A 23,303-nucleotide genomic window follows, 5' to 3' on the forward strand; every position below is an offset into this window, starting at 1 on the left:
GTCCTATCCTTAGACTTGCAAGTAACTTTGCTCATGCAACTAGTCTTATTAGCTTTGATGGGACTGCTCATGTAAGTAAAATCACTCCTGTGTCTAAATATTTGAAGGACTAGGCTTTTAATCTGCAGCTCCCAAACCTGATCATTGCATTTGCTTGAGCTACAGGTAAAATTATCTGTTTGAGCTCTTAAAGTTGGGTTTTCTCCCCTACCTCTTCCTGTCTTGAAAAGATAAAAGAAAAGAAACCTCATTATGCAGAAAGTACAGTACTTGTCACACAGCCAGTCTGAAACAATAGTGTTTGCTCTGCATGTATCTGATCAAGCTGTTATAACTCTTTAACTTTGTAGTTTAACAATTTCCGGGAAGGAGCTCAGGGTTCAGTCAAGAGATCACACTGAAAGAAAGACGTGTATAGTTACTGGAAGGATCAGGTAGCACCAATTTGGTGGATGGAATCATTAAAGATTTAACAAGAGATGTCACATGCAAGCTGAAATATGGGTGACAAATGCCACTGTTTGATGCATTTGTGAAACAAATTTGTTTGAAAAGCTGAAACAAAATGGAGGAGCCTCTGGAAGAGGAAGACAGCACTTTCACCAACATTTCCTTGGCAGATGATTCAGGTAAGAAGCCAGTCATTTGATTATAGAACACAACAAATTTTAAGGCTAAACAATAATATTAGGTAATACAAGTAGTCTGTGTGTGCGCATGCAGATCTCTCATTATTCATTATTTGCTAGAATGTTATTTTTAGAAAATGCCCTTGAGTAAACTTTTCTAGTTGTTTAGTTGAATAAGCCTTGTGATTTTAATAAAAATTGAGATTTTTCTAGGGAGTTGTGGAAGAAGTCTAAATAGTGTATGGTGACACATATTTCCAGCTGGAAATTGTGTAGCCTTCCACTATCTTAGTAGGAAAAAACAGTATGTTTGTTAGCTCAGTAGCTGTTACTGTTAAAAAAAAAAAAAAGAAAAAAAAGAAATACCCATTGAATACAGATTAGCACCATAATCAATATACAGCAGATAAAGGTCACAAGAAGTGTCACAAATTAATTAGTGACTGGAATGACATAATCTATTCAAATCCCAACTGTTATGCATTTAATTGTTTTTAAAGAAACTGTAAGGGCACCTGCTTGTGGACCAAAAAATTATTTGGAAGGAGGAATAGGATATTTCTATTTATGGGAAAAACTGAATGTGTTATACCATGCATATGTAATAAAATTATTAAAGAGGACAAGCCAGATTCTCAGATGGCATAAATCAGCATGACCTCAGTGGAACAATGCTGATTTACATAGGCCAGAAATGTGGCTCATTGATTACTGTGTAGCATGGCCCATTTCTTCCCATTCTATCATATGACTCTTTACTATAACATTTTATTTTGTGTAGTGTCTTTTATTCATACTGTCTCCCATAATTCAGACTTTTAAAATGTGATTCTCTACCAGCATCATATAAGTGTGATGGAGCAGAGAATCAGACCCTTAAGTATCATTTTATTGCTTTAGAAAGCACGTATCACTATATAGCTAGGAGTTTATATGCAAAATTAAAACTATAATTTACATAAACTCATGGGTGGCGTGTATCAGAGGCTTGGGGAGGCTAAGTCTCCCCAAAGTAAAACAGGCTGGCCTTGCAGGGGACAAATGCTGTACACGACACAGGTCACCTCCCTTTAGAAGCGTGCCAGTCTGCTGCCTTTGTGCCCTGTGCAGTAGCACCAGAAGCTCCCTAGAAGTGTGGGGGGGGGCACTGGTGCCCAGGCTGTGGCCCCACACGTACTCCGCCCTGTCCCACCTCTTCCTCCCAAGGCCCAAGCTTACTCTGCTTCTTCCCACCCCTGCTCCACTTCTTCCCAAGGTCCGTGTTTGGGAGGGCTACACAGAACGGAGAGGTTGGGGGGGCGTGTTTGGGATTCATTGGCCACAATCCCCATGCAGTACAAGCCCAACAAGCAAGTGAATTGTTTCCCCTGCCACAGCACTCGGGGGTGCTGGTTGGGGGAGGCAGGTTGCCCAGGAAAGGGGCAGGGAGAATGGCAGCCTTTGTTCTGTGCCCCAGGGCAGCACCCATTCAGCCCAGCACAGCTCTTAGATGGCTGGGATAGAGGGGCTGAATTCCTGGTCAGCCGGGGACCAGGTTGCTCTTCCCCAGGCCAGACTCTGCAGGGAAGTAAAGAGGGGTGGGCAGAAGGGGGATTCACAGAGTATCGGTTAAGTGGTTGTCTAGCATTCCCCAACTGCCCTACCCTTCCCCCCACACTATACCCCCTGCACAACCCACCTACACAATACCTGCCTACACAACCCACCTACACACACTATACCCTCCCACCTTTTTCCTGCCTTAAGGACAAATGACTGTGGGGCTGGGGGGGGGGGGGGAGGAGCGGGCAGAGAGGAGTGAGCTGTGAGCTACAACTGCACACTAAGCCCTAATTTGTGGCACCCAGGCTTTGGATTCAGTGTATCCAAGCCCATGCTTGAGCATCCACACTGCACTATAAATCCAGGTTTACAACTGCTGGACCCAGGTCTCATCGCTGTGCTAATGTGTCTATACCGCACTACACAGACCTTCTGACTCGGCTCTGTGGCTTGAGCTGTATCCATACTGCAAAATGACAGGGCTTGGACTTGAGTTATAGTGGGACTTGGGCTCTGACCACCCCCTAACAGGGGTCTGGGACCCAGGTCCTGACTGCCTGCTGACCCTAGTCAGACTGATTTGTGTGGGGGCAGAAGAGGGGCTCTGAGTCAGAGCCCCGGCTTAGTGTGCAGTGCAGGCATACCCACAGTGGGTCCATGATTTAGGGGCCCAACACCCACCTTCTCAGACTGGACTAGCATGTGGATTCTGGCCTTCCAAAGGAGGATCTCAAAATGCTTTAGAAATATTAATGAATTAAGCCTCACAACACATTTGTCAGCAAGGAAAATATTATCCCCACTTTACAGATGAGGAAAGGGAGTTCAGGCCTACTTTTTTTAAAGTGTCCACTGACATTCGGTGTCTGTGTCATTTTTCAGGTGCCCAACTTAAGACCCTATTGGCCTCATTTTCAGAGAGGCAAAGCACATACATTTAGTTGAAGTCCATTGGTGCTACAGCACCCGGGATCTGATTTTCAGAGGTGCTGAGCTCTGACAGCTCATTAATTTGAACTAGATGTAGTTGCTCAGTACCTCTTCAAATCACATCCTAAGCATCTCGAAAGTTATGCACTAGATACTTGACCTATGTGACTTGTCCAAAATCACACAGGAGGTCTGTGGTCACATCAAGAACAGAGGCCAGTCCTGTTCTTCAATACCAAGATCACCAAGTCCCCTGAGTGGGTAACACAAACAAAGCTGCTGCCACCATCTATAATATTGATAACTAACATGTCATTTGTCAGTAATTAAAAAACCGTCAAATATAAACACCCAAACCTGGAATTAAACATGCTAAACTAAATAAATATGCTTTGCCTTGAAAGCTGAAGTGCGCTACATTGGGGCTCTGGTGGCCCATGAAGAGGTGTGAATTCCAGAGTTGGGGTCCCTTAATGTGACAGGTCTGTCACTGACCCCAGAAATTTTTGTTCCAGCAGGAGTCAACAGCAAGAGCAATAATTAATAATAGCACAGGAGAGAGAAATTAAGAGGTACTGAATAGGCAAGACAGAAAAGTGATGTTTTCAGATAAGATTTGAAATCACAGGGGAACAGGGACACAGGCATGCTGTTCTAGGAACAGTCATATGATTCAGACCAGTGATCCATCTAGTCCAGTGTTCTGTCTCTGCCAGTGGCCAGAACCAAATGCTTCAGAACAAGATGCAAGAAACCACCTAACCCCTAGTAGTTAGATACTGGTTTAAACCCTGAAGCATAAAGTTTAATATCACTTCCAAAATGTATGTTAGCATTAACTATTATAACTCTGGACGGCAGGAACTGAGGAAGAGAAGGCTTTTGTGGCTATAGTGGTAAGACTGGTGAGAAACAGAGATGAGGCCAATTACAGATGAATGGGGAAAGAAGGAAGGGAATAAGAGTGAGACAGGAAAAGTTCCAAGAAATGAATTACAGCCAGTGCAAGGAGGGAGCAAAACCAAAGTGCAATTTGAAACCGGACCCTGAAATGAATGATAAGCAAGTGGACTTTGCTTGAGCATGAGCTGATGTGATTGCAGAAGCAAACGCTCCAGTTATTAAGTTTAAAGTCTGATCACAGAAAGACACTCATCTTAATGAACTGCAGCAAATATTTTTGCACCAATCCTATCAGAAATAGACAAAAATAAAGAACTTTAATACTGAAGAAGACAAATGTAGCCTACAAGAGAAATATTGTGCTAAATGTGTGTGCTACCTCATAACATATCAGACCAATAAACATATAAACTGCAAAAACAACGAGCAGTCCATGGGTTTTTTACCCACGAAAGCTTATGCCCAAATAAATCCGTTAGTCTTTAAGGTGCCACCGGACTCCTTGTTGTTTTTGTGGATGCAGACTAACACGGCTACCCCTCTGACACTTCTAAAAACTGCAAGTTTACATGTCAAAGTTTCTTTAGTATAAACATAGCAAAAAGTCAGGGAAAATTGTGGCTAAGCAACAGGGTTATTGATTCTGATTGACTGAAAGCCATGAATATTTAATATCTATTGCTATTTCATAACAGCAGCATTCTCCATTTTGGTGTTAAAACCCAGATTTTTTTAATCTCATTTTTAATTTGAATCAGACAACCAACACAAAATGGTAGCAAAAAGATAAGCTTCAGGGGCAGTATAGTAACAGCACAGACATCTAGGTGTGTTCAGAAGCAATAATTAATATTTGTGAAGCGGTAAAAGTACTTCCACCTTTGGGTAAAGAAGTAAAGGGATACACCTTTTCTTTTACATACTAACAACACTTTACAAATTTCTCAAAGATGTTTACAGACCCAACTGATTGTGTAAAGTAAATAAAGACAAAATTTCAACTAAATGGTGAGACCAGCACTTATTGTTAATTGTAGAAGCTAGCATACTGCCATTCTGTACACTGTGTTAAAGGCAACATGAGCTGGAACAAACATAGGATTTGTGCTTGATTACTTCTTTACAATGTATAAAGAAGGCCTGAAGTTTTTTCTGCTTTGTGGTTTGGTGTTTTATATATACATGTACATACAAGAAAAACAGGGTAAACGAGCTGAATTTCTAATGGAAAAAAAATTGGACATGAAAAGCAAAACCCTTCTCCACAGACCTTTCAGGCCTTCGTTATGCTGTACTTCACAAAGAAGCAAAAAGCATAAACCTACTTCCCCCTTGCTGTAAGGTCACCATTAAAGCTTTGGTGAGCTATGACTCATTGAAAGGTGTTCTCACAAAACATAGCAGCACAAGGGCTACATTAGCAAAATGCCAAGACCATGCCATGTACTTTATGTTTGTCATCCATAGCCTGAAGCTTGGGGGAGAATCAGTAGGACAAAATTTTTAAAAACTGAATGTCAATTTGTGCATTGGGAAAAATGCACATGCAACTCTTCTGGGTGAACAAAATGGATTATTCTGTATACAAATAGGTTCTTGGCAAACAGTTTGAACATGCAATTGCCATATCGGTGTGTACAAATTAGGGTGCATGCATGCACACATTTTCTCACATGCAGGTGGAACTCCCATTTTTTGAAAAAAATCTTATTTAAATGGTTTCTTCATCATCATCATCATGTTCCTATTACACCTCTGGCGTTTAGGGCAGTGACAAAGCTCCTCTACTCCTGTCTGTTTCTGGCAAGTCTTTCAATGGTTCCGCAGCTGTGCCCCAGGTTTTTCAGCTCGGCTTCCACAGCTCTTTTGGTTGGCCTCATTTTCGCTTGCCTTCAGGTGTCCATCTTATTGCTACTCTGGTGATGGAATCAGTTTCCATCCAAAGCACATGACCGATCCATCTCTAACGTCTCCTAGATTGCAATGATGGTGCTCAGATCCTCTTGGCTGCACTGTGCCAACAGATCTTGGTTTGAGATTGTTCTGGGCCAAAAGATACGGAGGATTTTTCTGAGGCCGGTTGTATGGAATGAAGACAGTTTGGACATGTCATACTTTCTCATTCCCCAGCATTCTGCACTATAAAGTAGTGTTGAAAGTACGCAGCTCTGCTAAATCTTGAGTTTGGTTTTGGTGTTGTATTTTGAGGATTTCCAGACTGTATTTAGGCTGCTGAAGGTGTTCCTAGCTTTAAGTATGTGAAGGTTTCTACATTGGTGAGAACATAATTCTCTATCTGTACTTGCGATGGTGAGGCAATATTAAAGGTCATGATATCTGTCTTATTACGGTTGATTTTCAGTCCAATTTGCTGGCTGAATACGTTGAGTCGAGTTGTTTTTTCTTGTATATGGTGTTGGGTATGTGATAGAAGAGTAACATCATCTGTGAAGTCCAGGTCTTCAAGGGATGAGAAGAATGTCCATTTAATGCTTAAATTAAATGGTTTACTTAGTGTTAAAGAGAGGAAATATAAGCAGACTATAAGCTCATTGGGTCAGGAACTGTTTCCTATTCTGTGTTTCTACAATGCCACCCACAATGGGGCCCTGATTTCAATTTGGGCCTATAGGTGCTACTGGCATACAAAGAATATACAATAATATGAGATAGTTCATTACAATAACCTGAGACACAGAACTCATTCATTCAAACAATAGCTTGATTTTGTTTGGCAAATAAAACTGCCATTATGAAACTATTATGGATAATATTAATCAACACTCTTTCTGTTTTTGGTATAGGTCTATTTTCTTTAGCTGAGACTGTCAAGTTGTATGAAGGTGCCATGTGTTACTTACAGCATTCCTTACAGCTAGTGGCAAAATGAAATAATAATTGTATCGCATTCTGGCAAAAGCAGCATTACTTGCAAATCTTCTCAAAGGCCATCTGTCATCTCTGCAGATAAAGAAAAGACTTGACATTATAGACCTGTAGTACTTAGCACTGCTAGTAAAAAGTATCAAGCAGTTTGTATTCCTTTTCATTTCCCCACCTGTAACAATATTGGTTAAACAAGGAAAAACTGAAGTCTAAAAAGTGATGTGCCATACTCATTTTAGAAAATGTACAACAGATCCTATTGTCGATGAAAAGGGAGCATACATTCCTGTTCTAATGGGGAACAGTGAAGCCTGTGTTGTCAGTCAGTGGAAGCAGACTCCTCCTGTACCTGTAACATTGTCAAGAGAAGTGAATGGTTTATTGGTGTATCCTATGCATCACAGAAAAAACCATGACGCAGACATAAGTTTTAGAAATAAAACACCCGAAAGCGTTCACCACCCGTAGGAAGTGACAAGCTATATTACTGTTTGTCTGTTGTGTCAGGAGTCAAAACATGCTGAGAGTCTGTCTCTCTTTCTAGTCATAATATAATTGTACATATTTATGCACTCAAAATAATCTTGACTATTAATGATGCCTTATATGCTGAAAGATCATTGCTATTATATGGAAAATACTCTTTTCAGTGAAGCTGAATAAATTAATTCCTTTTGCAACCAATGTCAGCTAGTTTTAGGAAATCTTAATTGGAATTTGGGATACATGTAAGTATAGATAATTACTTTTGTACAGTGAAACTTGTTGTTCCTGTAGTTGAAGATAATATGGGCTACAGTACCATGAATACCTCTCCTGGTCTGGCAAAATGCCTTAGATAATATTATAAAGAAAATTAATAAGAAATGGATTAGTGCTGGTTCTTAGTTACATGTAAATCAGTTGTGACTTCAGGGTCACTGATGTCTTGCTAAAAATTATACGGTCTCTCTCTCTCGCTCTCTGTGTAAATCTTCAGTCAGAAAATCCAGTTAGCTGAAGTAAATGATCTAGTGTGCAATGTAAAAACAGCTTTAATAAACAAAGACGCTGAATAGTGGAACATTACTTAGGGCAGTGTTTAAGTATTTCCAGTAATAAAAAGAATCCTCTTATTTCTTCTTTACACAGCGCTGAATAGATATTAATATCTTGGTGTGCTGCTTTACAAGACAGAATAATCAATTTTCAGCATATGTGATTAGTAATAAAATGTTTTCTTCAAGATAAAGGGCACTGAATTTCAGAAACAAAAATAAACTAGCAAAAGTCTATGAACATAGTTTATGCCTAATCTCTCAACCTTCTAGTGAATGTTTCAGACAGTCTCTACTACTCAAAAACAAATAACCAAAATCAAGGATGACTAATTTGCACTTACTCATATGCAAATAAATATCTGCCCTTTTGATTTTGTTCTTCTCAGTGAGAGAGGAGCCAGGTGGCAGCTAGGGTGACCAGATGTCCCTATTTTATAGGGAAAATCCCGATATTTGGGGCTTTGTCTTATATAGGTGCTTATTACCCCACACCCCCTGTCCCAATTTTTCACCCTTGCTATCTGGTCACCCTAGTAGCAGCAGATCTGCTTCTAGGTTCTCACCAAAGGGTAGTTAATCTTCAGAAAGGCAAATCTGATTGGATGTAGAGATGGGTATTTGACATCATACATGTTACTCCTGGGGGAATTCTGCACCACTACACACAGGGAAAATTCATGTCCCTCACAGAATATTTTTTTCTCCGCAGAAAATACATTCTGCCGGAGAGGCACTGCAGTTACACCTTTTACCCACAAGGGGCTGCAGTGGTGCCAGAACAGAAGCAGCTGCTTCTGCTCAGGAGCAGCCAGATGCAGAGAGGGGAGAAGGAGGAGAAGAAGCTGTGTTACTCACAGTGCCCTGCCTGTGGGGCCAGGTGAGGAGGCATGGGATATAGGGGGGATGGACAGCATGGGACACATGGGGCTTCTGGGGGTGTGTTTCACAGACTGGGGTTCAGAAAGGCTAGCAGGGAACAGACTGGGATGGGGGCTGAATGAAAGTGGGGGTGCAGGGACACATGGGAACAGGGGGTGGATGAGTGAGGGTGCAAGGACACATGGGGATGGAGGACTGGGTCGGTGAGTGGGGGTGAAGGGACACATGGGGATTGGAGGGGTGCAGGGACATATGGGGACAGGCGCAGATGTTCCTGATGGAATGAGAGAGGCTAGGGGTCAGCCAGGGTCTGCATGGGGAGGCTCATCAACTCCCTAACAATCCCCCACCCCCCCAAAAAAACTGTTCCATACTTCTCTCACCCACACCCGACAACCCTCCAGGTTCACTCCCAGGCTTCTTCCAGCAATCACTTCCCTCTCCCTCAGCTCGTCTGCGACCCCTGACTCCCCCAAGCCTTTGCACTGTGTCTGAGGGGTGTGGGAAATAAGTTTCTGTGTTGTAGTTTAAATGAATTATTACTCAAAGTTCTGTATGAATATGCCTCGTAAGGAATCTATTTGTCAAAAAACATTTCTTGAATCTTTTTTGTTGTCTGTATTGTTACAGACATACTTGCTGACAGGTATTTTAAAATAAATTACCTAAATAATTGAAACTGGCATGATTATATTGTGTTATTTTGACAATTAAAATATGCAGAATGCAGAATTTTGGAGAATTTTAAAATATTGTGCATAGAATTTTTAATTTTTTGGCACAGAATTCCCACAGGAGTAACATGCATGTGATATCAGACTCCCTTTACCCATCAGAATCAGTGCAACTAATCATGAGAAAAAATAACAACCAGACTATTTTGTCTGATATCCTCCAAAGGGAACACTTATGTACTGATTATGACGGTATTTCTTTTATAAAGGGATCAGCACTGTTGCTTTTTCTGGCAAATTTATCAATGTAGGTGATCACTATCACCTTCAGCGTACTCCTAGAAAGTATCCAGACAAGATCTTTGTGCTAACACTTTTGAAAAGTAAGAAGTGACAAATTTTATGTAAAGAGGTTAGCAAAACACTGTGAAGTCAGGAGAGTTACACAACGGATATATTTGGTCTACTTCAGTCAAAAGGGACACAGTCAGTTAAGATTCCAAAATGTACCTTCCCTAAAAAGGAGGGTAAGTTCCATGTAGTGTCTAATGCCAAGGATCCCTGTATGCAGGGCATTACTTGGAATGTATTTTGCATTAAGCAAGGTAAATGATTGTTATTTAGTAAAATATAGCACCATATGCATGCTAGGTACTCTACAGACAAAGTCCCTGCCCCAGAGAGCTTCCAACCCAAGGAGCCCCACTGACTTCACTTTGATTCTGCCTGCACAGTTCGCAATGCATTACTGGGGTCTAAGTGGACACAACCTATAAATGAGATCTGGGGGAAGGATGTAAAGAAAAGGAAAAAAAACAAGTGACAGAGCAGCTGTGTCTCGCAGATATGTTGGTTTCACTTTTTTTAAAATGTACTTTTTCAATTTATCATCTATTTATGTAACACTTTGCTGAGGAGTAGGATTTGCAGGCATCCAAACAAACTGTATCCCTTTAAAATCCTCAAGTTTTTTTTTTATTTCTGAACTTGTCATAGACTATGAAAATTTAAAAAGCAAACAAACTTACCTCAGTCTTTGTTCTGCTGAAAGTGTTGAAAACATAGTCCATCTTCCAGTTCAGCTTCCTCCAACATAGCTAGCTCACTGCCATTTCACTTTCTTGAAAATATCTTTCACAGTGTTGCTATAGCTGTCTTTGTCCCAGGATACGAGAGACACAATTTGGGTGGGGTAATATCTTTTACTTGACCAAATGCTGTTGGTGGAAAGGACAAGCTTGCATGCGGTACAGAGCTCTTCCTCAAGTCATTCCCTTGTCAGCCTTTGGGGGACCATCAGTATTCAGGATGGCAGGCAGACACAGATGATCCCCCAAGGTCTCACAAGGCAAGGACTGTGCCACTTACACGCTTGTCCTTTCCACCAATAGCAGTTAGTGCAATAAAATATTATCTCACCCACCCGGTCTCTCTAATATCTTTTACAGTACCTTCACTTTCCAGATCTTCACTCTGATGCATACAGTTGGTATTTGTTTAACAGCTTGCCCCTTATTGGTTACATAGTTACACATATGTTCTTGGTTCAGGTCCCAAGCTCCTCCACTCTACCTTAGCATTTAAAGAACATCATCATAACTATTCTCTCTATGTATTCACCAAGGAAATATTTCTCTCCTCCATCCCACACATATCTCAAACAGATTACTTAAGTACAGAAGAGTCAACCGTCCACCCTCTACTCTCTTGTCATGCTAACTTCGAAAACACTGAACAGAATCAGGAGGCTTTTGATGGGAAAAGTTGCTGAGTACTTAAGGGACTAGTCTAGGACTTCCTGCTCTATTACAAACTTTCTATGTGATCCTGGGCAAGTCACTTAGTTTCTCTGTGCCTCAGTCCCCCATCTGTAAAAGTGGGATTGTAGAGGTGTTGTGAAGACAAATACATTAAAGATAGTGATGCATTCAGATACTATAGTCATAGGGACCATATAAGTACCTACAAAACAAATGTGGCAGTATATGATTCAGACTACCAAGAGCTAATCTAGCTGATTGTGCTACAGTAACACATGCAAGGAAACATTTGCCCAATTCCCTGTGCATCTTTAAATAACTTAATAACCTAATAATGAATTCTCCATCATCTCATTTTCTGCAACAGCTGAGACCTAAAACTATACGATTTTATAAACAGAGAAATGTAAACCTCAGATAAGATAAAACAACACAAAGCACATTTGCCCTCCCAAATGATCAGAGTTATGTATCAAAAATAGACATTATGATAGGATCCTACCCCAAACTGAGCAAAGTAAAACAACCCCTGACAGCACCCCACATGACAAAATGGAAAACAAACGCAAGGCAGAATTTCCAGTGTTTTATCCAACATGATTTTATAATTCAGACAACTGACTGGTCCACAAAAGAACAAGCTAGAATAATGGTCTGAGGACATCTGTTATTACAAGCAGTTACACTCAGTCATAGAAAGAGTCATAAACTAAGCAAGGACTCCATTGCAAGCCCACTCCACCTTAAAAAAAAAAAATCTCTAGGATTAATTTATGAACATTTTTACAAAATAATAACAGCATCTACATAGGCATTTTGGAGTCTTCCCCATTGTTCTCCTCCTCCTTGCATTTTTATAAATGTTATTAATGGTTATTAAACCACTAATTTACTTGGAATTTACTTGAGACTAGTTTGGAAACCTAGCAATTATACCACACCAGTGAACACTGTAATTTGTGCAAGAACCAGGTCTTTTGCACTTTAGAGGCCTGTGAAGTGCTGAATACCTTATCTTATACCTTCAGCTCCCATTCATTTAAGTAGGAACTGAGGGTGTTCAGCATGTTGTCCTGCTGAAATAGCATACTCAGGCCCAGGAGCAGAAGGGGGCAGTGTTTTAGTTAAATGAAACCCCATGACTGATAAAGGAGTGGCACTGCTAGGATCCAAAGCTCCCTGTCTTAAAACAGGGAATAATGGGAGGGAGAAACTACTACAGCTTTGAAGAGAAGTCTCCTCAGGTAAAAAACACCTGTAACAATTTTTTTGTTTGTGGACAAAAAAGGAGTGGTTTTTGCCGGGTAAACAAACTCCACATATGCACACATACATATGTAAAAGCCATCCATGCTCTTGAGTTTAGAAGGAATTTAATTAAAAACAGGAGAAATGGATTGTGCTGGTAGTTTTGTTGTAGCAGTACTACACTCGGTCTATGCCAGAGATCTAAGATGACTCTTGGTTGCCAGGCTGGCAGCATAACAAGGGCAGCATGCAAGATCATAGGGAGAGAGCTAGCTTCTGTCATTCTACTAGTAGCACTCGCTGGCCAATCAAGGAGTGCCACTGACAAGCTCCGAAGTCATAGCTACAGTACTGGGGGCTTGTTTGCAGGGATTAGAGAGGATTAGAGAGGTTTTAAAAAAACAAAAACCTTTTCTAAAAGCAAACAGCTTGCAGCAGCTCTAATTACAAAGGCATGACAGAGAGGGTGAGGATCAGCCATAAATCCTTTCATATCCTGAGAAACTTGTTCATTTTTATATAAACTGTTGCTTGTTAGGTAAAAAGAAGCGTGGTTTTTGTTTGTTTTTAAAATTAGCACGGCATTTAGGAGGCATCTATCAACATGGTACAGTACCATGGAATACTTTCCAAGGTGTAAATACAGCAGAAAACACACTTCCCCTGAAAGGGAGTGTATAGTCCAAGACACTCACCTACATACCCATGTGGCACAAGTTATCTATCTATAACCAGGTACTTATGTGCTGTCCCATCCCCCTTGAAAAAAACATTCTGGTATATGAGATGGCTAAACTTGAGGTGTCAACAGATTATAAAACAGGAGAGTTCACTTAGTTGTATCCGACATCTGATTTTCTACATTGCATTTTCAGGATGAGACTTGAAAGTAGAAGCAAAACCAAACCAAACCAAAAACCCTCCAAAACACAGTGGCTTCTTTAGGTCCAAAATGATCTTAGTGGGAGCCATGTATGTGCATTCAAGGACAGATTTTGGCTGAAACACACTAAAAGCTATCAAAAGATTTCCAATCTAAAAATTCTAAATTGCTCAGGCACTTATACAGAATATCTTGCAGACCATACCACTGACATTAATGTCCACTCTTTGTGGCAGGGGCCATCTTTTTGTTCTGTGTTAGTACAGTGCTAGCATAACACGGTCCTGGCCCATGATTAGGGCTCCTAGCTACTACAGTACTAAATGTAACAATAATAATATTGGAAAAGTGTTTTTACATGGAAATCTGTAAGAAGTCTAGATGACAAAAGACATAATCACAAATTTGCGCCTCTGCAACATGTAGTATTTGTATTTTCCCTATTATATGGTTATGATACATTCTAGCAATATTTTTATGGTCTCAGAATACTACATTATCAGGTTGTATTAATTTGAAATTATTAATAGAGAGAATATTGATAATTAATGGTTACATGCATTCAGCTACACTCTATTAACCTAACTTTAATCAAACGGCATTTCTGTAACATTAACACAACAAGTGATTGTGCAATCTACGGTCTAATCAGAAAAAAATATCTAAATGCAAATAAGAAGAACTTTCCTGAATTTATTTAAAAGAAAAGAGATTTGTGCCTAGCCTAACTAGACACTAGAGGTCTCTCTTACGCCATCATTGGTTCTCATTTCATTGGTAGAACTGAGAGGTGAACCTGATTTTGGGTGAAGGCTCAGACTGAAACATCACAATGCAGCATCACCATGTCACCATATACAATAATTATATAGGCTTTATAGAGCACTGTATACCATTGAAGCATTGTACAAACATTAACAAAAATAGTAATATCATTTGAGCTTCATAGCAGTCTCCCAATCAGTACACTCTAACAAAATGCCCTCATCTCAGATCCTACTGTACAGTGTAAGAGAAGGTGCACTCACCCAATTTTGGGTTGGTCCACTAACTGAACCAGTTCCCAACATAAATTAAAGAAGCCTGATGGTTGATCTAATTTATGCTGACTACAGTTTTGAATGGCTATTCTGGCAGCTGGGTCATAAGAGATCCCTAACCATGCCCCCTTGCCAATCCCTGTGTGGGAAGCTAGGAGAGCTGCAAGGTGATACAGTCTCTAGGTCACAGCAGTTCTCAACCAGGGGGCTGGAAACAGGATTCAGGAAGGCTGTCAAGCAGGACCAGCCTTGGACTTCCTGGGGCCCAAGGCTAAAGCTCTGGAGCACCATGGGGGCTGACGCCCCAGAGCCCCACTGCCTGGGCTGAAGCCGAAGCTTGAGCAACTGAGCTTTGCAGGGCCCTGGACAATTGCCCTGCTTGCTACCCCATAACACTGGCCCTGGCTATTATATGCATAAAAACAGTTGTTGTGACACAGATGGGCCATGGAGTTTTTATAGCATGTTGCGCGGGGGGGAGGAGGCTTGGAAAGAAAAAGGTTGAGAACCCCTGTGCTCTAGGTCACCTGAGGATTCCTATCTACCTGGAGGAATCCTTCAGTATTGTCTAAGCCAGCCTTAGGACAGTTTTCAGTCCAAAGGTGCCCTATCCAGATCAGAATCTGGAGCCTTGATTGGAACTCTCAGAGTAGCTGGCTTCTCATTTGCCTGATAAACACAGGTTATGAGTCTCATCTTGTGAACATTTACTCCTGGGTAGAGGACCCACTACGATGAATAGTCCCATTAAAGTAAATGAGACTACTCACAATATTAATACTATACTACTTCTGCACTTACAGAAACATAAAGATGTTAATAAAATCCAACAGATGTGCATAAAAATCAATAGGAGAAGTTCAAATGGTTTGGGAATTAGTGACTGAGTCTGATAAGTATCCATATTTAGCCAGAGATGAAATCCCATAGATGCTGCACAAGTGTCCCTCAGTACCTGATGCAAAGGACTGTTGTACCTTGGAGATACACCTTGTGATTACTGGCACATATCAGAAACACTTCTAGAGGGTGGAGTGTTACTTAGCCTTTATCCCCATTCAGAGCTAATTTGCATGTGCCTTTTACCAAGGCAGCCAGGGGAACATTTTGCATATGTAGTATTGCCAATCTCAAGAGATCAAAAATAATGGGTTGACCCCCACCGCACCCCCAATAATGAAACTGGCCCATAAAATCATGATTTTTAAAAAAAATTCCAAGTAATATTTTTAGCATTTTGACTTTGTAACCTCTCTAGTCCTCCACCAATATGTGTGTGTGATAATTTCAGACTGAAAAGTCAATCTTTAATGAACTAAAAAAACACACACCTGTCCCTGCCTGCTCAGATGAAGACTCTAGTACTTACCCTCTCCTTGCCCCTAAGATAGGGGAACTGCCATCCATTTCCTATTGGTCTTGACCCAGCAGTAACATTTTGGTCACAACCAATTTCCAAGAGTTGGCACCACCACCTTCCCCCTGATGCTCAGAGGGAACTCCCCTTCCCCACCCCCAGGCTGAGGGAAGCTGCCATTTGATCCCCTCCATGTCCTACCCCACTCACTATCCTCCGCACCTCCTCAGCTCCCTACTGCATCCCCCCCTCAAACCACTAAATCTGCCTTCTGCTCCCCCTCCTTTCAGACTGTCCCTGCTGCTCCCCACAGTCCCTGTGTCTGTGCAGCCCCTGAACTACACTGGCAGCCGTTTTGCCTGTGGGCTGGCTTCAGCCCCTTGACACCCGTGGGCGATGATAACGACTTTAGCAAGGGCCGCTGGCTGCCCCACGCGGATGGGCCGCCGGGACAGGGCAGCCCCCGTGCTGGTTCCAGCTCCGGGGACAGTCACAGGAGACAAGGGGAAAATTCATGAGTTGGCGCCTTTCCTCCTATTTTCAGGAGACAGGTTAAAAAACACCCCAAGCGGGCAGCGCTGGGACACGGCTCAGGCCTGCTGTGCGGCTGCCAGGGCAACGCCACCCCCCCGCAAGCACAACTGCTGCAGGAACAGCCCCGCCCAAGGCCGCAGCGAGTCTCTGAGCTAGGGCTCGCGTCTACCCCGCCCTTTTGCCCAAGTCTCCTTTTGGTCTCGCAGGCTCCTCCCCCGATGGGACAGCTTATCCAATCAAGCAAAGCGCCAGAGTGACGTTAGGACAGATGTTAGCTCCCTTTGGTTATTTGCTGTCCCCGTGGAACGCCCCGCCCTCCGGGGCGGTCTGATCCCTCCCGCCCCGCCTCCTCGAGGGTCTCTGTTCCGTTTGTCGGGTGAGCGAGGCGCGGTGCGTGCGCACCGGCCCTGAGCAAGACGGCTGCGCAGGCGCGCTGGGGAGAGGAGGCGGAGCGGCGGTGAGTTGGTTCTGGGCGCCGGGGACTGCAGCCTGTCTAGCAGCGGCGCCACTCCGGGGTGAGTGGGGCGGGGTCGCCCCGCTTCGGGGCTCCTAGCTGAGCGTACCGGGCCAGCGCCGCGTAAGCGAGATTCGGCTCGGCTGAGCCCGGCCGGCGGCGGGGGCAGCGGCGTTGGTCGCTGCGACGGGGCGGGGCCGAGGCTACGGTAGGCGGCAGGCCGGGCCGGCGGAGCTGTTCCGCTCGGTGCCCGGCCGCTGCTCCGCCGGCTGCGCTGGGGGAGAGAGCCGTTCGTGGCGCTCCGCCCTGTGCAGCGCGGGCTGTCCGCATAGCGAACCCGTCTGGAAGGGCCCGTGCCCCAGCTGAAGGCAGGACACAGCAGCCCCCAGTACAGCATTGAGCCGGTCGGTACAGGGGAGAGGCGCCCAGTGCCTGTCCTGTGAACTGACCCAGGCCTGGCTGACTGCAGCTGTAGTGCTAGTCACTTACTCCCTGTGTGCCCTGACAGACTGATTACCTGGAGTGCAGACTAGGGGCAGGGCTACACTTGCAGATGTAGAGTGCTTTGAGTTAAACCCGCCTTGGTAGAGCGCAGTAGGGAAAGTGCTGCAATCTGTCCACACTGACAGATACAGGCGCATTGGCGTGGCCATGTCAGAAGCTCTTGCGACGGCCACAGAGAGCAGTGCATTGTGGCAGCTAGCCTAGCATTCAAGTGGCTGCAGTGTGCTTTTCAAATGGGGGAAGTGGAGTGTAACAGGTAGTGTGTTGTGCGTATGTGGGGGGAGAGAGCATGTCAGCATGCTGTCTTGTAAGTTCAGACAGCAGCAGACCCTCTTCCCCCACCTCTCTCTTTCACACACATTCCACACTAATGGTTGCTTTGTCTCGGAGCAGATAAGCATGCCGGCTGTCAGAAATGGAGCTTTCAAAGGGCATATCCACGTTCCTACAGTGAGTTCAAAACAATGACAAGAGTGGCCACTTGACTTGGGATTATGGGATGTTTCCGGAGCTTGATCAGAATGCAGTAATGCAACACCTCGTTTACACTGATGCCCAGGCATTTCAGCCAAGGTGCAACAAGTGTTAATCTTCTTGCCAAGGTGGAGTACCAGGAGCCCTCTAACCATGGAGTCAGAGCGCACTATGTGCCTTCCAGTGTGGATGGGTAGTGAGCTAGGGCGTCCGGGGCTGCATTAATGTGCTCTAACTCGCAAGTGTAGCCAAGCCCTAGGACTGGGACTAGGAATCGGTTTGAAAGCCTCTCGCTGTTCTGTTTGGTCTGTGTGTGAATGGGGGCTGAGCAATACTTGACTCACCACCATAGCCCCTGTAAAATTCACCTCTAAAGATTATTACTGCTACGTTATAGCAGCGGCTGGTTCTTCTTTTTACGTTATTTTTTTTCTCTTTAAGCAGAACTCCTCCCAGAAGACCTGAATCCAGGAGTGGAAAGTTCCCCTTTCACAATGATGAATGCTGACATGGATGGTAGAAGGCCTTTATTCTTCTTAACTAATATTCTTTAGTGTAATAGCAAATTCTGCCACAAAGACTGCACTAAAGTTTATGTGGTTTATTGCAGCTGTTGAGGCTGAAAATCAGGTGGAACTGGAAGAAAAAACACGGCTTATTAATCAAGTTTTGGAACTGCAGCACACGCTCGAAGGTTAGCAGTTTGCCATCCTAGAATGTTGCAAATCTTGAGCAGCATGCACATATTTGTAGGGAGACTCCCTGTATTCTATGTTAACACTTAATCCACTGATCAAAAGGGCAATCTAAAGTACTGCTATCCATGGCCTTTATCCAAGGGAATGTTTACCGCAAAATGCAGAGTAAGATACATAAATGTGATGGACAGCTACTTCATTGGCACCAAACAACATATTTTTCTATGATGTAGTGTCCAGGCCCTTTGATATGCTCCCAAATCACTCAAAAGTCAAAATGGACCTGCTTCAGTAACTTTTCTTTTTGTCATAGAGCAAATATGGTTGTGGATGAGCTTCTTAATGCTTGAAGTTCTGCAAATTTCTATGGTTGCTTAATCAACAGTAGATAAGCATGTTAGCACCTGAAAAATTAGGTGAATCACACAAAATAAATCTACAATTGAAATCTTAAACAGTTCAGAAACAGAAAAGTGAAGGATAATAGAATGAGATGGTTGGGTAACAAGTTTGCCATATGATAAGACTATCACGTTGCAAATAACTTCATTTAGAAAAAGACTGTTGGATGACTCTTATGCTACTGTGGTGTTTCATACTGCATTGTCTTGCAGTTTTACCTTATGTAAAAACTTGATTTGGGGTGTATCACATGGCTTAAGTGTGTTGTGTTAAAGACAATTTTTTTTTTTTAATAGATCTGTCAGCACGAGTAGATGCTGTTAAGGAAGAAAACCTGAAACTCAAATCAGAGAATCAAGTTCTTGGACAATATATAGAAAATCTCATGTCTGCATCTAGTGTTTTTCAGACAACTGACACAAAAAGCAAACGAAAGTAAGGGGTTGATTTCCAGATTACATCATTGTATTGCTGCTGCTTTTTCTGTTTTCATTGGCATAGGCTAAATGAGTTAAAATACCGTAGTTTTTGGCTTCTCTGGCTATTTGAAGATTAATGAAAATTATGGATAGTTAAAAACTTTATCATAAACAATTGGAGCCATGAGTTTGTGTATTGTTAGCCTTTGAGCAATGTGCAAATGTAATGTAGAGACTTTATAACTAGACTTGCATATTTGTTTCAAAAATCAACAACGGCATGTCTTGTCAAAACTGGATTCAGTTTGTCAGGTTAAGCAAACATCGGACTGTCAACTACTTTGAAGATTTTAGGATAGTGTCTTGTAGCAGAACAATACGATGTGTAAAATGGTGTTAATCTTATTTTAAACGAACACTTACTTACTTTGCACCACCTTTTCTTCAGCTCAAAAAATAATTTTCGGTATCTGTCTAGAACACCGTCATTACCCCTTCACAGATGAAAAACAAACATTTTAAAAAATAAATATTTTGAACAGGTTAAGGATTTTCATGAACTAGCGGAGATGTGACTGTTCTCTGTAGGGTTTGAATGGCTTGCTTGTTCTTGACAAACTGAAGATAAACCCAGTTTGTAAAAGATCTTGTGGGGACTACTGAATTACAGGGATGTTAAACTATTTACAAGGTGTATGATATCTTTCACACTTCAAACCAGTTTCTTTTCCCTAATTGCCAGCAGTTTTTCTGTTTGCTAATGTCATTCAGGGAGGTGGTGTTAGGCTGTCTCAAGAACTACTCATCTTAGCATATCTGCTTTTGTAGTGGGGGCTTTGCCAGCATAGCTATATTGTTTTTTCACACCCCCATGGACATGTCTATATTGACAAATCTTTGTAGCGTAGACCTGGCCCTAGCTACTGGAGCAGTGTGCAGGTGCCGGAAGCTAGCCTACTGTTTCAAACATCATTTGGTGCCTGATCAGTCTCCTTGTACTGATTTCTATTGCCATACGTGGTAACTTCCAGTTCTTGCACTAATACACTTCTGTGCTATCAGGAAGGGGCAGAAATGGGTAGTGCTGGGATGGGATATTCTGGCTACATTAGTAGTTGAAATGCTGTTTCAGCACAGGTTCAAGGGGACTGATTTATGTGACCCTCAGCAACCGTTCAGTTTCCTAGTGTAGATGTGTTAAATGGTCTGCTGTTACTGGGGTTGGGCTGTAGTAAAGGTCAGCAAAGTCTTTACAAATATTTCTAGTGTACTTCAGTATTAATAGTGAAAAAGCAAAAAGTATCAGTATTGAAACTTACACATATCTCCCAAATGTCTTTATCAAGCTAGTTGATTTGCTGTGGTTTTATGAATGTTAGTTAAAACATCTTTTCAATAATGGAAATCACTTTTCCCATGCTAAGAGGTAAAGTAAAATGTGTTATGGTCAAGGCTGCATTTCATCACTACTGTGATGGATTCTGTAAAATAAAAACAAACATGAAAATTGTTTGGGTGATTGGTTTAACTCTTTACAGTAACATCCAATGTCAGACTAAGCTTCCTTGGCAGCTAAAAGAGCTAGAGTTCAGCAACACCAGAGTGGTGAGACACAAGACCACATCCATGAAAGATTGAGACTGTTCAGGCAATGGGGCCTTGGTCCCTCCCCCAACTGTTTAAAAAAAAATTACACCTGCACAGTTGTAGATGGCTGCAGGTGGGATGCCCCAAGTGAAGCTTCTAAGTCCAATATTGAGTCAGGGCCCTGTTTGTAACAAGGTTAAATTTGTAGAGTGAATGGGACCTAACCTGGCTAGGGCTTTAACCCAACTGCCTGGCCAACATAGTGGCTAGCTCTTATAAACCCCTGACAGTAATTTTAAACTCCCTGGGGGTTTATCTGTCCCCTTCATGCTTACTAAACACTCTGTGTGTACTCAAGTACTGGTAGCAAATAGGATTAATCTTTTGGCTAATTACTTAGGCAAGTGGGTGTTTGGGTATAAAACAGTGCCCATAACACTTGTCTTTGAAAAATATATACCTTTGCTCCTTTCTCCATAACTGTCCTATGACTTAAGGGATAGCACTACACCCCCTTTACATAATAGGAAGGATCTACCATTGTCACCTGGTGCACTAGTTAGAGTTGAGCCACTTTCCTAAAATCAAGGAGTAATCTTAATCATGTTTTGTATTAATGTAAGATTGGATAGTGGTATTTTAGCCATATGTACATAGAGTAGTCATTTCAACTGTAAACATTTTGCTTCCCACTGTTGTGGCCTTTTAACTTATGAACATTTTAAAATTGTGTTGTATTTCTGATTTTACATTTAATAAAAGCTTTTGACTTGTCTCAGTTGGTTTGTCTTAGAATGGACAGTATATAGGGTTGGAATGTTTTACAGATGTAAATGTGGGAGTTAAGGCTGTTCTAAACTAATGTGAAAAAGTTCTACATAGAAATATTACTTAAACAGTAGGCATTATTAGCATTTGCTAACCACACTGAGTATATAGTATTTTTCAGTAAGTTATCACCATATAGGGCCCTGACATTGGTTGTCTCTGGGTACTAAAATTAAATTTATGGATAGCTATCCAGTGAAACTAGTCAGAAATAGAAAATTCATATTCACTACTTTCCCTCAACTTTGTTTCTCAAAGTAATTAACCTGAATAAGCTGCAAGCGCACCAGAAGAAACCTTTCTCCTGTAAATACTTTACATGGCTGTATGATGTACACAAATTATTTTGTATTCTAAACACGACATAGTGGGTACGAAAAAGGCCCAGTCTATTCCATTAACTGCAGTGGGATCAGACCCAAAACATGTCAGATTGGTGTTTAACCATAAGTTATCATGGGCCCAATGATTTGGGCATCTAAAAACCACACTAATAGAGAACCTAATCAAAACTGAAGAGTGGATACCAAGAAAGCCCTTAAAAAATCCCTTAATAATTCAGAAACATTACACTTTTAAATAAAGTATATTTTTGGATGTTTGTGCACCTTGTCTAGGTTCTTAAGCTACAGACTTGAACACTACATAAGTCAACTCAGGGCTAGTGTACACTAGAAGCGCTACAGTGAGGCAGCTGTGCCACTGTAGTGCGTCTGGTGAAGACACTCTGTGCCAACAGGAGAGCACTTTCTCGTCTAAGCAGTAGCTATGCTGGTGGGAGAAGCTCTCCCACTGACATAGCACTATCCACACCAGTGTTTAGGTTCCTGTAACTTATGTTGCTCAGGGGAGTGGTTTTTCCAGAGAAGCCTAACCCTGCTTTTACAACTTTGAAACAGCTACATCTCTCTCTCCCACTGACATAGCACTATCCACACCAGTGTTTAGGTTCCTGTAGCTTATGTTGCTCAGGGGAGTGGCTTTTCCAGAGAAGCCTAACCCTGCTTTTACAACTTTGAAACAGCTACATCTCTCTCTCCCACTGACATAGCACTATCCACACCAGTGTTTAGGTTCCTGGAGCTTATGTTGCTTAGGGGAGTGGCTTTTCCAGAGAAGCCTAACCCTGCTTTTACAACTTTGAAACAGCTACATCTCTCTCTTCCACATGGTTAATCTCTAGATTGGGCCTTGGAACACTGGTTACCTCAACAGGAATAAAAATTGAGGTAAGGGGGTCTGAAGTCTCTGCACTGGAGGGGGGAAACCTTTTCCCTCCTCCTCTCTAGCCTCCCTGTTGCCACGGAAAACCTGGCCTTCCCCAGTGATTGTCCTTGGACAGATATGGAAGCTGTGGGAATGGGGATCCCATGCTCAGGAAGAGGCTATTAAGACCTCTTCTCTGGTCCCAGTCTTAGTGAGGTAGGCTTACTTTCTCTCTGCTCAACCAGCTCAGCATGGATGAGACTTTCCCCTGTTGAGCCAGTTCAATATGGATCTTGGCTGCCCACAAGCTAGAAACTTCACCCCTACCTCAGACAAATGCCTCATGGACAAGATGGTCAAGCAATGGGGATAGTTACTGTCCTCTTACTTCCCCTTGCTGTTTTCCATTTCTGTGGGTGGGGGATA

General features: G+C 42.4%; 1 protein-coding gene across 8 annotated transcripts; it reads left to right on the plus strand.

The window, feature by feature from the left end:
- Window positions 1-254: 254 nt before the first annotated feature.
- On the plus strand, window positions 255-21,617 carry SCOC (short coiled-coil protein). Of its 8 annotated transcripts, none has more exons than XM_037897239.2 (5): window positions 258-629; window positions 8,640-8,807; window positions 18,182-18,253; window positions 18,348-18,431; window positions 19,134-21,617. In XM_037897239.2, exons 1-5 carry the CDS (start codon window positions 566-568, stop codon window positions 19,274-19,276), a joined length of 531 nt encoding a protein of 176 aa, XP_037753167.1. In that variant the 5' UTR covers window positions 258-565; the 3' UTR covers window positions 19,277-21,617. The 8 variants fall into 8 exon arrangements, with proteins under 8 accessions (XP_037753168.1, XP_037753167.1, XP_027681071.1 ...); XM_037897242.2 differs by lacking the exons at window positions 258-629; window positions 8,640-8,807 and adding exons at window positions 16,687-16,820; window positions 17,657-17,713 and having other exon boundaries at window positions 18,179-18,253; XM_027825269.3 differs by lacking the exons at window positions 258-629; window positions 8,640-8,807 and adding exons at window positions 16,688-16,820; window positions 17,657-17,713.
- Window positions 21,618-23,303: the final 1,686 nt, after the last annotated feature.

This window comes from Chelonia mydas, chromosome 4 (assembly GCF_015237465.2).
Source record: "Chelonia mydas isolate rCheMyd1 chromosome 4, rCheMyd1.pri.v2, whole genome shotgun sequence".
NCBI classification, from domain to species: domain Eukaryota; kingdom Metazoa; phylum Chordata; order Testudines; family Cheloniidae; genus Chelonia; species Chelonia mydas.

Excerpts from the sequence above, each read along its gene's own strand:
- SCOC (XM_037897239.2), top strand. The coding sequence starts at position 566 with ATGGAGGAGCCTCTGGAAGAGGAAGACAGCACTTTCACCAACATTTCC. Across the intron at positions 630-8,639 it reads TTCCTTGGCAGATGATTCAG|AAAATACATTCTGCCGGAGA; the intron begins GTAAGAAGCCAG and ends TTTTCTCCGCAG. Across the intron at positions 8,808-18,181 it reads TGCCCTGCCTGTGGGGCCAG|AACTCCTCCCAGAAGACCTG; the intron begins GTGAGGAGGCAT and ends CTCTTTAAGCAG.